The sequence below is a fragment of the Malaclemys terrapin genome, chromosome 2 (assembly GCF_027887155.1).
Source record: "Malaclemys terrapin pileata isolate rMalTer1 chromosome 2, rMalTer1.hap1, whole genome shotgun sequence".
Lineage (NCBI taxonomy): Eukaryota > Metazoa > Chordata > Testudines > Emydidae > Malaclemys > Malaclemys terrapin.
The window spans coordinates 197,417,402-197,431,960 of NC_071506.1; the positions used below are offsets into that span (position 1 = coordinate 197,417,402).

General features: G+C 43.0%; 1 protein-coding gene across 6 annotated transcripts in view; it reads left to right on the plus strand.

Moving 5' to 3' along the window:
• Positions 1 to 14,559, plus strand: part of ELMO1 (engulfment and cell motility 1) — a 453,353-nt gene that overhangs the window by 121,517 nt on the left and 317,277 nt on the right. For all 6 annotated transcript variants that reach the window (XM_054019260.1, XM_054019259.1, XM_054019255.1 and 3 more), the window contains exon 5: positions 2,226 to 2,276. In XM_054019260.1, coding sequence (XP_053875235.1) covers positions 2,226 to 2,276 — 51 coding nt within the window. The remainder of the gene's footprint in view (positions 1 to 2,225; positions 2,277 to 14,559) is intronic.

Consider the following 14,559-nt stretch of genomic DNA (forward strand, 5'->3'; position numbering starts at 1 on the left):
TTGTCTACAGAAGGATTTTATAGACTGCTAATTCTCAATGAGAACAGCTCACAGTGATAGCACTGATGGAAGCTGTAGTATAGGAAAATGTTATTGTACTCTACTCTGAGCAAGGTGTGATGGCTTGTCTGAGCCTTGTCTACATTACCACTTCCACCGCCTATTGAGAATTGGGGGTCTGAAAATCTTAGTATAGACCCAGCCAGATAAATGAACATGGCAGGAAGGTCAAGCCAAAATCTCTCCTGTCACTTCTTACTCATTGTGGTTCATTTTTTTCTGTACAACTCTATATAATGTGGGCTGACATTTATTTAGGCAAATATTTACCTAATCTGTCTATTTAACCTATGTGGCCCCCAACACCATAATATCTGAGTAGCTTTCAAGTACCTAGTCTGGAACTAGAAATAACATGAATAATCTGCCCCCCTCTCCTCCCAAACATAACCTTCCCCTTCCAAGTCTGCAGAAGAAATAGGGATGTTTATTTACGTGTGTGTGTGTGTGTGTGTGTGTGTGTGTGTGTGTGTGTGTGTGAGAGAGAGAGAGAAAATATTACTGTGGGGAAAGCAAAATTGAAGAAATTAGTTCTGCATTTATGTTGTGGATGGAGACGTGATCTCTCTGATGTAGCTAGAGCCAATCGCATGAATGGCTCTGAATACCAGGAGAGAGACCATGTCCTGTACCTTATTTAGTGACCAGTTTACTCACCTTGGCTTCAAGCTGGATGTATCTTATTTATATTATTTTGTTGTTTAGCTGCATAGGGGTGGGAAGAGTTGGGGAATTTTTTTTTTTAAGGTAAAAAAGGTCCATCCTCCCCAACCAGCAACCTTTGGAACACTTTATACTGTAGTCATTTGAAATGTTCTTCTCTTTTCTACATTTTGTTGCTCTGTATTCTCATAAAAGAAATAGATAAAATGATAATATTATTCTTTTCAATCAAACTGTTGCATTTTGAAGTTATAGTAACTCAGGATCACTGTTTTACCCCTTACCTCAGATTGATTAATCATGCGTTGCTGGATTTTAAAAAATTAATATAACATTTTAAAAAGTTAAAACAATGTCTCAAAGTAAGAGATTAACAGATTCTGAAGTCAGAAGTGACCATTGTGATAATTTAGGCCATAGAATTTACCAAAAAAAAAAAAAAAAAAATTCCGTTTTGAACTAGAGCATATCTTTTAGAAAAACATAAATGTGTTAACAGAATTTGGGTTTACACTGGAGGTATCCCAAAGCTTGTTACAAAATACCATGGTAAATATTGGTAGTAATGAGACTTTGGGATTCATCAAAAGGCCACTGAAGTTCATTGGGAGTTCTGACATCAATTTAGCTTTGGGTCAGGTGCTACATAGGCAAATGTGCTGTTATATGTTTGGTAGTACTTCATAGGCAGCCTTGGGCTTTAGAATCTCTTTTTTAAGAGGATTGTTGGACAGGAGATTGGCTTAACCCATACTCTTGCAAAAACTGTCACGAGATTCTTAGCTTCCTGCTTCCTGCAGGCATCTTAGTTTAATTTAACATTTTATATGAGCTTACCCAAAAGAAAATATCTTATCCCTTCTCTTTCTGCCAACTATGTGAGAAATGACTTGTGGTATATTTGAATTTGCAAACATTAGTGATGTAGTTTGACTTATTAACCCTTCAGCATCTTTGTTGGAGGGTGGGTGCAAAATAGTGGTGGCAGAGCTCAGTGGCTGGTTCCAGTGGCTTGTCAGCATGTTCTTGTTCTAGAAAATGAAGAGCCAGTGGGATAACATTTAAATGCTGCAGATGTTTAATGATAGGTTTCAGCAATCTTACAAACTCCTCAGCTATGCAGCACAAGATTAGAGCCAGACATTACTGGCAGTTATTTATGTCTATTATAGTATATTTCAAAGAAATATTTAGAAATTGCCAATGGTAGCTAAATTCTGCAATATATGAAGTCATTCTTAAAATGGTTCAAATCTGTTAAAAATTCATATGAACAATAAATATATATATTTGTATTTCTTGCTTGAACAATGGGTAGCTTGCATAAAAAGGGGGGAAATTGTGTATCTTACCATATTATGCAGTGGGGAGGCATTCACCCCCTTACACAGACAAAGCATTGTTGCTGGTTTAATGTTGTATTTTATCCTGTGCATGTTGCACCTTTTGTGTGAGCTGATTGTAATTAGAGGGAGTAAAACCTTTTGGATTTTCTCTTTCAGAATCGCAATGAAATTAAAAATGGAGCAATCCTTCGATTAACAACCTCTCCAGTAAGTTACCATTCTGTTCACTCTCCTTAAACTTTTTCAGTCTCCCATAATGATGGTTTGGTTGAGGTGATTACTATGAATTTTTTTCTTGTAGTGAATTTGGAAGCTCGTGGAAGGGACTGAGAATTAGTGGTTCTCTATTTTTTGGGGTCTGTGACTTTCACAATGGTGTAAAATGTTGCCCATGATCTACTGTATCCAACTACAAAGGATTGTGGGATTTGTAGGGTTTTCACTCATTTGGAGGAGGGCTGGTATTGCTGGGTGTGGGGCTTGTGGATTAGGGTGGGTGCTGCTGGGTACTTCTGTCTAATCTCTCTTCTCCCTCCCCTCCCCCCCCCATTTGCACAGCACTCATCTCCAAGGTGGCACAGCTTCCAGTCTGTTAAGGTGGCACCAATGCCTCCATCAGAGAAACTTGTGTCTGCTCCAGAGTTCAGAGCTGGGAGGGAGGATGGAGGACAGGATGGGGAGAACTCTACTATGTTTGGGTTAAAGGCATGTGATAGGGTCGGGATGACAGAAGGGGAGAGAGAGGAGGACTGAGTGAACTGCTCCTTCTTATCTCCTCTCCTGGTTTCTAGTGACTGTGAGATTTTGCATTTTTTATCCCACTCCCTCTCAGCTGGTGGGTGGGACCCACCAGATCCCCATCATGACCCATTTCTGGGCTCTCAGCTATACTGCCACATATTGAAAGCCTCTGTTTATCTGTAGCATGGGTATCAGCAATAGAACTGTCTCCATCCTGCATCACCAATGGACTATCTTGCTAAAACAGCTTACCTGAGTTTGTCTGGTCATGGTAGCCACGGCAGATTCAATGCAGTATTCTGGAAATTTCAGTCCCCAGGCAAAGCAATTCCTTTAAACAACCGCAACTATGTTCTGACGGGATCAAATCTAGGGATGAAAAAGGTCCTGTCCATTCAATCCTTGGCTTCTGATGTGGCTGCCAAAAGGGGTGCCAGTTACAGAGGAAGATTTGTGATGTGAACCCCTGTCTATTAGGACCTGGTCCGAGACCATTAATTTATTTCACATAGGCCACTGAACCGCTTAGTAACTTTCAGGTAAGGGAAATCTAGTCTGGATTATAAGATGTAGTAAAGAAATGAAAAGCTCCGTATCTTATTGATAATTCACCAAGTCATGCAGACCTCTCTGTTCACACCCACCCCACCCAACTTGATGTTTGCAGTTACCAGACACTGGGCATGCAAATAGCAAAATTGCAGATATGTTGGGGTAGAAATAGGGAATTGAAGGGCCCAGTAAGGACACAGATAGACATCTGGAATTTTGGGGCAAGCGAATGGAACTTTATTTGTTCCATGAGAGCATAACCTCTCACAAGGTGACCTGTCCAGCAGCAGTTAAAAGGGAGAAGGCAATAGGTACTCTCTCTGTCACATGCCTTCTTTTTTTCATGCTCAGTTCTAGAGTATCACATTCCCAAAGCTTAACAATAGTTTAAGAACAAGGCCCTCTCAGAGCCTGGATTACTTCCAAGGTATATCATGGCCTGCAACCCAGGACAACCTAATACCTAGGAAGCTACCTGGTCTCATAGATGGCTCAGGCTTCCCTGTGAATCTAACCCCCTTTCCTGGGATGCCTCAGGAAGAGGCGAGGTGGGGACTTCCTCAACACCTCCCAATCTCTGTGGTTTTCGGGGAAACAAGCACCAATCCACATCGATCTCACTGAAAAGGGGGACCTGACATCCCTGTTGCCTAAAATTGTAATCCCATAAAACCAAGCAAAATCTGTGTTGATGTGTCAGCAAAGAGTACCACACAAACTGCCTGCATAATTCCTCAAAAAGTACCCATGCCATCAATTCTATGTTGGAGTCACGGTACCTTCTAGTTTTCAGCATTCACTTTTTTTTTAACCCAATTCCAGTGTGTTATACTCAAATGTTTACATTTTTTTAAAACCGTGGCTGTGGTTTGGGGGACCTTTTTAAAGGATTGGGGTGTTGCTAATGAATGGCATTTTTGTAGTCTTCAAAATTTACAGATTAATGGTGCTTTCCATGTACGCGTGCTAGAAGAAAATCTTTGTTCTCTAGGTACTACAATAATAAGTACCTAAGGTAGATAGAGCAGAGGTTTCCAGTCTGTGGGCTCAGGACCCACTGAGCCCATGTTGTTTGCCCCGGGAAACTGGCTAGCCACATATCTGTCCTTCCTCCTTGTTTCCAGCTGAGAACAACAGAACATGTGGATGAGACATTGTGAAAAGCAAATTGTAAGCTGTGTAATTCTGCAGAGTGGACAAAACCCTTATGCTACATACAGCTAAAAATACACTAATGCTTTCATAAACTTGCTTTACCGTTACGGAATTATTAGCTGTCACCAGAATGGCATGGAAAGGGAAGTCAGCCATTTAATAGTGGATAGGCAGGGTGAGATGCAAGTCCACAAGACTGAATTTAGGATGTGGTCATTCCATGAAAACGTTTAAGAAGCCCCTATTTAAGAGAACATTCATTAAATATGTTTGACCTTGGGGCACTGTGAACTGGCCAAGAAGCTGTTACTCAGCTAAATGGAAGTGTTTCTCCACTTGGGCTCATCAACACAATTTGTCTCTGGACTCCACTGGAATCCCTGATATCTTAGAGTATCTACTTACCCATAAGTCTTTGGATCTTGCATTCAGTTCCCCGCAGGTTCATTTAGCAGCAATCAGCACTTTCCATCCTCCAGATGATAACTGTACGATCTTGACACATCCTGTCACAACTATATTTTTGAAGGGAATTCTCAGAACCTTTCCACCAGTGGTGAAGTTTGTATCTCAGTGGGATCTCAATTTTGTTCTATCATCTTTCACTAAGACTCCCTCTGAGTCACTGACTACATGCTCTATGACACGTCTGTCCGTGGAGGTGGCCTTTCTGATAGCTATAACATCGGCAAGAAGAGTCAGTGAACTGGGAGTACTTAAGGTTGGCCCACCTTCTATAAAGAAAAGGTCTCACTGCACCTCCATGCCAGATTCATATCCAAGGTAGTGTTTGTATATCATGAGAGTCAGGTCATCCAATTACTTGTATTTTTTTCCTAAACCACATGCCTTGGAAGAAGAAAGAAAGACTGCATTCTTTGGACTTCCAGAGGGCTTTGGCCTTTTATCTGCAAAGAACAAAGGAGGTTAGAAGACACCTAAACTATTTGTTTCCATAGCAGAATGATCAAGAGGCCAATATATATCCGCGCAGAGATTTTCTAAATGGATCTTGGGTTGCATCACCTTTTGTTACCAACTAGTTGGCATCCTCCCAACCATCCCTAAAGGGATAAAGGCTCATTCCACCAGGGCGGGAAGCTACTTCAGCTGCATCTCTGAGAGACATACTCAGACTAGAATATGTAGGGCAGCCATGTGGAGCTCTTTGCATACCTTCATGAGACATTATATCACGGTACAGTCTCAACTGTGGATACGGCTGTGGGGACAGCAGTGCTACCTTCAGCTATCACTTCTGTTTCACTGAACCCACCCCCAGTTTGACTACTCCTTGTTAATTTCTTACATCTGGAATACACATCACAACTTATCTGTAACTGGAAGTTCTTTGAGATGTGTGGTCCCTATCTGTCTTCCACTACCCACCCTCTGTCCCCTCTGCTGTGGATTGGGTACACTGCAGTAAGAATGGGAAACTGGAGAGATGTTGGCCAGCACCACCCTTCATGCCCTCAGTTGGAAGCATGAAGAAAGTTATAACATGTGTGTTGACTAATGGACATTGCTTGAAAGAAATTCTGGACTCAGGCACATGGTGTTCATGCGTATCCATGTGTGGAATACAGATACGGATCACACATCTTGAAGTTACAGGTAAGTAACCTCCATTTCCATGGGCAAATGCCCACCCTTACACAATGCTTTCACTTCCAGGTGTGAGTTTCTGATTTTTATCCCCTACAGCCAGAAACACTTGAAAATGGGATAGTGAGGGTTTTTTTTTTTTTCTAAATTAAATCTGAAACCATAAGTATAAGTACAGTGTTTTTTCTTTTAATTATCACAGATTTAGACTACTTGTTCTTTTTTAGACTTTGGCTTCTTTTCTCTAAATCATTATAGGATCACTTTGTCAATGCAGTAATTCCTGGCACATTGCTAAATCCCTTATAAACCGTCTCCTTTAGAGATTTATGACTTGCCAATTTGCAATTTCACTGAGTTGGAACTTTGTGAATGTGAATTGTCAGACCTGTTGGGAATTTGACCTGTCTCTTTGTTTCTTCAGATCTGTTTGCAAAGTTCATGTCTCATGTGATTCTCTGAGGACTGTTTTTTCCCTAAACAATGCTTCCCCTTGCCGCCTCTTTAAAACACTCACACACTCTGTCTCCTAGGTTACTTGAGCATAGATTGAATTTCTGTCCTATTATCTTGGCTCTCATCTTTCTATCTTTCCTATTTTTCTTGACTCTCCTATTATCTTCCTCACTATCTCGGTATGCACTATATAGTATTTTTGTCATTTTACATGACACATTTTCACCCTGTGCCCAGTTACGTTTCTATGGAATTAACTTATGTATCTTATCCAGCATTTATCTTTTTATATGGATTTATATGAGAGTGAAACGTCAGTTTGTCTGGGATTGCCCATTCTGGGATTTTTTTGTTCTAGTGATGGGTGTGTAGATGGATAACTTAGTTATAATCATTGTATAGTGTGAAAATATTCCTAAAGCACAGTTGTCTGTCCTCCCATGCAGTAAGCAGAATGGCATCTGCTACTGTTTGTGAACATTCATGCGTATATTTTATACACCAGATCCTGCAAACCCTTATTCTAGTGACTGTTCTTTACTAGAGGTAGGTAAAATATTAGCAGCACACAAATTAAGTGACTAGTCCATGTATCAGTTAATTAATTATTCACAAACAGCATTGGATATCTGTGTATTATCTTGTTCAAAATGATTCAACTAATGGCTTATACAAACATATGGTTTGCTTGTGAACTGTACCATAATTATTGATCCATGTACTAGCTTTTAATAATATGCTATTTGTGATGTGGGATTAGCCACCTTTGTCACATGAGGTTGTTTTTTTGGCTACCTGACTGGATGACTCCTGAACCCGCAAATAGCTTTCAGGATGCCTGCATTAATATTTCCAGCATGAATACTCATGCAAATACATGTTTGCACAAGTATCATTGTGAAAATACATGTGCCCACAAGTATTTACAATAATTATCCTTTTCTGTGAACATTTCTACAAAGACAAACACATTTTTTTCATGAATGTCTTCGAAAATCATGTTGTGATGTTTTGGGGTTCACCCAGGCCATCACCTGCCCTGTAACTTTGGGTGCCTTAATGCTGTGCAACTATGGCTCAGAGCTCTGACATGGGTAGCCAGCCTACAGACATAAAGGTCTCCCCATGGCTTCCACCCACCTAGTTACTCCATAGCTCTTCTGGTCCTGAGTCCTCCCAAATCTTTCCCTTAAATTCTTAACTACCAGACACTCGGACTTTTCCCTTCTGGTTCATCACCCTAAAGGAATGAAGCTTGCCCCCAGCTGCACACTCCACCAAGACTGCACAACAGAGACCTGGTTGGAGTAAAACTAAAGAAAAAGTCAAAAAGCAAACACAAGTTACACAGACTGTAACCATAAAGACGCAATCTCAGTCTTCACACTTCTATATAGGCTAAATTCCCTTCTCTAATACAAGTTACCCATTGCCTCTTAATAGTTTTCCAGTGTGCCCTCTGTTGTAGTGGTATCTAGTGTTTCATGGACAATACCCTGCTTAGCTGCTGGCCCTCTGTTTCTGGGTAGCCTTCTCACATAATAAACCCCTTCTCTTTCAACAGGGTTTGCCTTTTTTTTTTTTCTTTCTCTGGGACTATGGATACAGAGGGGGGAAACTGCCTCTTTCCTTAGTTTTCCAAGGGCATGGCTACACTTGCAGATGTAGAGTGCTATGAGTTAAACCCACCTTCGTAGAGCGCAGTAGGGAAAGCGCTGCAGTCTGTCCACACTGACAGCTTCAAGCACACTGGTGTGGCCACATTTGCGGCACTTGCAGCGGCATTGGGAGCGGTGCATTATGGGCAGCTATCCCAGCATGCAAGTGACTGCAACGTGCTTTTCAAATGGGGGGGGGAGTGGAGTTTGACAGGGAGTGTGTTGTGTGTATGTGGGGGTAGAGAGAGTGGGTTTTTGGGGTACTGAGAGTATGTCAGCATGCTGTCTTGTAAGTTCAGACCCCCCTTCTCCCCCCCCCCCCCACCTGCCTTTCTCTCTCTCTCACTCAAAGCAAACAGTAAATGTTTGCTTTTTCCTCGGAGCTGATAAGCAGCCGGCTTCTCCAAAATGGAGCTTTCAAACGGCATTTCCGCATTCCTGCAGCCGATTTCACAACAATGATAAGAGTGGCCACTTGACTTAATGGGATTATGGGACGTTTCCAGAGCCTGATCACAGCACACTAATGCAACACCTCGTTCATACTGGCGCTCCAGCGGGGGCACAGCAAATGTTATTCCACTCGCCGAGGTGCAGTACCAGCAGCGCTGTAGCTGCGGAGTCAGAGCGCTCTACGTGCCTTGCCAGTGTGGATGGGGGAGTGAGCTAGTGTGCCCGGGGCTCCTTTATTGCACTGTAACTCGCAAGTGTAGCCAAGGCCCAAGACTGGGGTTTTCTTTTCAGTTTCTATGTCTTTCCATTAACTTTAATGGTCCATCGTTGCCTTTCCCTTGGTTGTACAATGCTAAGTGCTTGGAGTTATTTTCATGCCCCTCCCTGCCTGATTGCTTCCCCTGGCTAGTGTGAGGTGGAGCTGTAGTTGCACCATGATTACAATTAAAATGTTCTTCACATATGTACGTGCATATGTTTATAAGCGTAAACTGTGTACCCATCTCCTGGTGACCATCAAGGTCAGAACATCGCAAGTTTTCATAAAAGACATTACTTGTTATATGTTTATACGCAATAACATGGTATACAACCAGTTGATCCAGCTGCATGTTCTTTAGAGTTCAGACCACCTGTTTTCCCTTTGGGGTTCTAGAGCATATGATCGTACACACAAAAAAGAGATTGGCGATCTTTTTTTGACCATCTCTTGTCCTTGCTTATTCATATAGGCCCAACGTTGTCAATGGGGAAAGGGCTGGGGATCAGACCCTGAGGCCCTGATCTTGCAAACACTAAACTTAACTTTACTGGGGCTACTCGTTAGAACCCAAGTTTGTAATCATTGGTATCTTTTAATTATGAATTAAAGTCCTATATAACCCTGTAATAGTAAATAATGAGCTACTTTGGTGTGTTTTTCTGCATGTGATGAAGGGAGAAGCTATTTTTAGGATAAGTTTCATTTTTCAAGTTTCCAAGGTGATGTTATAAATAGTAAGTACAACCAAAAAACCTAAAACCAAACCCTTGGATTGTGTGCTTTTCTAAAATTTTAATAGGTAGCTACTGAATGTGCACAAACTTCTTTTTAAATATTTTTTTCCGTGCCTGTGCACTACATCTATAATACTTTTACCACTGACTCACTTTGTAGCTTTGGACTGGTATCTTCTCTTCTCACAGGCTTGTTATCTTTAAATGACTATCACTGATCCTAACATACTTCACAGAGCTCTTTTGTGGATTATGTTTGTACAGGGCTTTGCATATATAAGTTCTAATAGCTAAGTATTATTATAAAAATTGTAACCATTTGCCCATGCAGCTTTCAATTGAATTTCATTGCTTAGTAGAAGTAGAATGCCAATTGGTTTTACGTGGTTTGTTGGGCTTAGTTTGCATATAATGCAGATTATATAGCATGTCCAATCATCCACTGTTTTCTGGAGTATGATGGGGTTGTGTTATGGATGAAGTAGCAGTCTAAAGACTGAATTTCCTTGCTTTGATTGGTGTAAAATACTCTAAATTAATTCATAATGGTCTGTACACATTGTTATTCTAGGGGGATTAGACATTCTGATTTTGTTTATACCAGTGGGAATGATGTGATTAATTTATCTGCATAGCAAGCTGAAATATGTACACTACCTTGTATTTCATGATATGTTTCTTAAGTTATGTTGTAAAAGACAAAGACTAAAATCCTGGCCCTATTGAAGTCAATGGGAGTTTTGCCATTATTATTATTTGTATTACTTTAGTGTCTAGGAGTCCCAGTCATGGACCAGGACCCCATTGTGCCAAGCATTGTAAAGAACATAAAGAGTCCCTGCCCTGAAGAGCTTAATCAATGAGAGTTTTGCCATCAAAGCCAGTAGGGTCAGGATTTCACCCAGAGTGCATTAATGTTTGAGAATGTCTGGATTCAGAATTTCTGCAACCTCCTTCCCTGGCTGACGCTCTTCCTCTTCCTTAAGGATATGTCTACACTGGCAGAGTTACATCACTGGCAGTTACAGCGCCACTCAGAGAGTGCTGAAGGGAAACTGCTCTTGTGTGTTCACACTGTCAGCTGCCTGCGCAATAGCGTGTTCACACTTGCGGCACTTGCAATGGTATTCGGAGCGGTGCACTCTGGGCAGCTATCCCACAGAGCAATTCTTCCTCTTCTGCCACTAAGAATTGTGGGAAGATGGCAGAGGGTCTCGCTGCTGATGGTGAGCAGGGAGTCAGGGGAGGGTCTTTCTCCAAGACTGTGCCTTCCGCCATGGCCCTATGCGGCTCGCCTGTGTGCAACAGTGGTTTTCCCCCCTTCCCACCCCAACCATGACGGCTCACTGGCGCGGGAAAGTTACCATTAATGGGGCAAGAAACGAAACAGCTCTGCCAAAGAACTTGCGGCAGTGGATGGCCCAGTATCTCTACTAGAGTTTCCTGGAGATCTCTGAAGCAGATTCCCGTGAAGTGAGGGAGTCAATCAACAGCCTGTTCCGCCGCTCAAACTAGGCATGTGGTGGTACGTGCATCATACAGAGAAAAGGCTGCTTTCTGCAACCCTTCTGCCCCCAACAACTCGCTTCCGTAATTCACAAAATCAAATCTACTTACCAGGGGCCTCCTCTCCTGTTTGCACTTCGCAAAGCTCTGACAGCTGTGACTGGCTAGGCTCCTCCAGGGTAGTCATCCTGTGCCTTTGGGTCCCCCTTCACTTCCTCATCCAAGATTTCCTCCTCCTGGCTCAGTCCACTCTCGACTGGCATGCGAGAGTATCCACAGTGGTCTTCGCAGTGGAGGTGGGGGTCACCACTGAGTATTGCGTCCAGCTCTTTGTAGAACCGGCAGCTAGTGGGCGCAACACTGGAGCAGTGGTTTGCCTCCTGTGCCTTGTGGTAGGCGTTCTGCAGCTCCTTCACTTTGACCCTGCACTGCAGTGTGTCCCGGTCATGGCCCCTTTCTGTCATGCATTGTGAAGTCTGTCCGTAAGTATCATAATTCCTACGGCTGGAGCGCAGCTGGGACTGGACAGCCTCCTTTCCCCAAATGCCAATGAGGTCCAGCAGCTCAGTAGTGCTCCAAGCGGAGGATCGCCTGGTGCGTGGAGCAGGCATGCCCACCTGGAAAGATGTGCTGAGACCACTGCACGCATCACCGAGCAAACAGGAAGGAGACTTTCAAAATTCCAAAGGAATTTACGGAGTGGGGATGACGATTGGTCACCTGAGGGCAGGGCCATAGAGTTCAACCTGAGACGAGAGAGCTAAGAACAGGCATTGTGGGACACCTCCCGGATGCCAATCACAGTGCTATAATCGACCACGGTGTCTACACTGGCACCACAGCGCTATTCCCCCAGCGCAGAAAGCTGTACGCCTCTCGTCGGGGTGGATTTTTTACAGCGCTGCAACTATGCCGTTTCTGCACACTAAGGGGCTTGGCAGTGTGTGCACCTCGGGAGTTACACCGCAGAAAGCTGTTTTACTGCGCAGAAACTCAGGGCCGCCCAGAGGATTCGGTGGGTCCCAGGGGGAAGAACCCCCTGCCATAGGTCTTCAGGGCACTTCGGTGGGCCGCCGAAGACCCGGAGCGGAAGAAGCTCCGGAGGCCCGGGCCCCACGAGAGTTTTCCGGGGCCCCCGGAGCGAGTGAAGGACCCCGCTCCAGGGGCCCCGAAAAGCTCTTATGGGGGCCCCTGTGGGGTCAAATTGCCCCCCTTTCGCACCCCCACCACCCCAGGCGGCCCTGCAGAAACTTGCCAGTGTAGACAGGGCCTAAGTTTGTGTGTTAATTGTTTGCAAAGTTTAAAGATACAGGGTGTGAAGTATCCTCCTCTGCCAGAAGGAATGCTTAGGCAGTGTACAGTAGCTGTTTATCTGTAGCAGTCAGTGGAACCCTTTGTAGGACTTTCTAATCTCCAAAGGGTTGATGGGTTTTCTATGCAAATTCCCATCTTGGACTTAGATCATTTCTTTTTTATTTTAAAGCTGACAGTCCTGTCAAGCTGTCTCTGTTTTTAAACACTGCAGTTCAGACAGTGCAGCCTATCCTGGCTGTCCTTTGAACAAGACTAGACAGATATTTTAGGCTTCTTGAAGGCCTTTTGAAATACTCCAGCTTTGACAGAGTGCATTTTACAAGCTTCCTGTTCTCCTCCTCCGCTTCCTCCTCTTCAAAACTGGAGAGCTTTTAATACAACCCTTACTTTATTGGAACAGCAGTGTTCTGGTTAATTCCCCTCATCATATTTCTCAAAAGGGTTTTATTTTTTATTCCTACCTGGATCATATTTTAATAAGAACAGACATGTGGTAGCCAGCTTTACTGTTCTTTAATGAGCAATGCTCTCTACTGTCCATCCACTGATGAATTATAAATCATTAAAAGAACACCCTGGTAACCACTCAGCATGCATCATCTGGGTGTCATTTTAATGCATTGTTCAGCAAGACTGTGCATTCTGTAAGAGCACATATGAGCACTATGGCAACAAGAACTAGGAGATTTTTGAGGACTACGTGTTGTTCAGTGCAGCAATATTTTCATCCATGTGGCACGTAATGTCAATAGCAAATATTACGTTTGCCACGAGACAATTACCAATATTTTTGCTAAGAAAAATATTTCTTTATTCTCTAATCAAGATCTCATCTGCCTGTACCAGTTCTTCTCTCTTCTGATGGCAGAAAGAATGCAGGTTTCTGGATGTACAGACGTCCAGGGGGTTGCTTTACATACCATAGGCACCACTGCCTAGAAACTTTGACCTTTGGCCTATTACGCCTTGTCCACATTCATTTTTCAGGAAATCTTTTGCTGTTGCACTACTGCTGGTGTAGCATTAACATTGGTGTAGACAAATGTAGTCGAGGACATGAGTAAGTTCCCATCTACACAGACAAAACTGAGTTTAACTAGTATTATATCCTAGCTAGGTTACATCATGGTTTGGCTGTGTAGAAAGGACCAAACTATATTGCAACCATGTTATAGAACTGTTACAGCCGTGGGTGAAATCTTGGCCCCTCTGTAGTCAGTGGCAAAACTTGGCCTTTACAAGGCTGCAGCAAATTTCTGTAACTGTTTTTGGTCCTATCCACACAGGCAAGACCAAACTGACATAAAAAAACATGGTCAGGACATTATCAAGTTACCACGTGATCCCCCAACATAGTAGTTTTGCAGTGTAGATGGACTATTAGACTAGATCTCAACTCTTACTAAAGCACAGTTACGACAACATCTAGCCCCATTCACACAACCAACCATCCTGTCTTGTAACTGCCTTTAATGATCTTTGTCAAATTTGTTGGTTATATCTATGTAGACGAACCCTAACATCCTAGTTTGTGACCCTCTTCGCGCAGCAGTAGTGAAGGTCTTCTAAATAGATTCTGAGGGTGGTTTGTTTCAGTAACATGCTTAATGATGTCCTTGAAACCATTTTCAAAGTGAGTTCAGCTGAGCTGACGTAATACTTTTGAAGACCCTCCAAAATGTCTATTCTAGAGTGGGTAACAACTCATAGAAGTTAAATTTGTTCTGAGAAATATTAATATTTTGCAAAACTTCCATGCTGGCAGCTAGTCATCCTTCCCAGATGTACCAGTCATGGAGACTGAGGGCTTATCTACATTATGGGAGTTACTGTGGCATACCCATGCCGCTGTAACTCTGTAGTGTATATGCGTATTACAGCGACGGCAGGGGTATTTTCATCACTGTAGTAACTCCATTTCCCCAAGCAACGGTAGCTAGGTCAATGGAAGAATGCTTCTGCCAGTTTAGCCAGTCTGTGCCAAGGGTTTAGGTTGGCATAACTGCAGTGCCCAGGGGTGTGAGTTTTGCAAACCCCTGTGCGCTGTATCT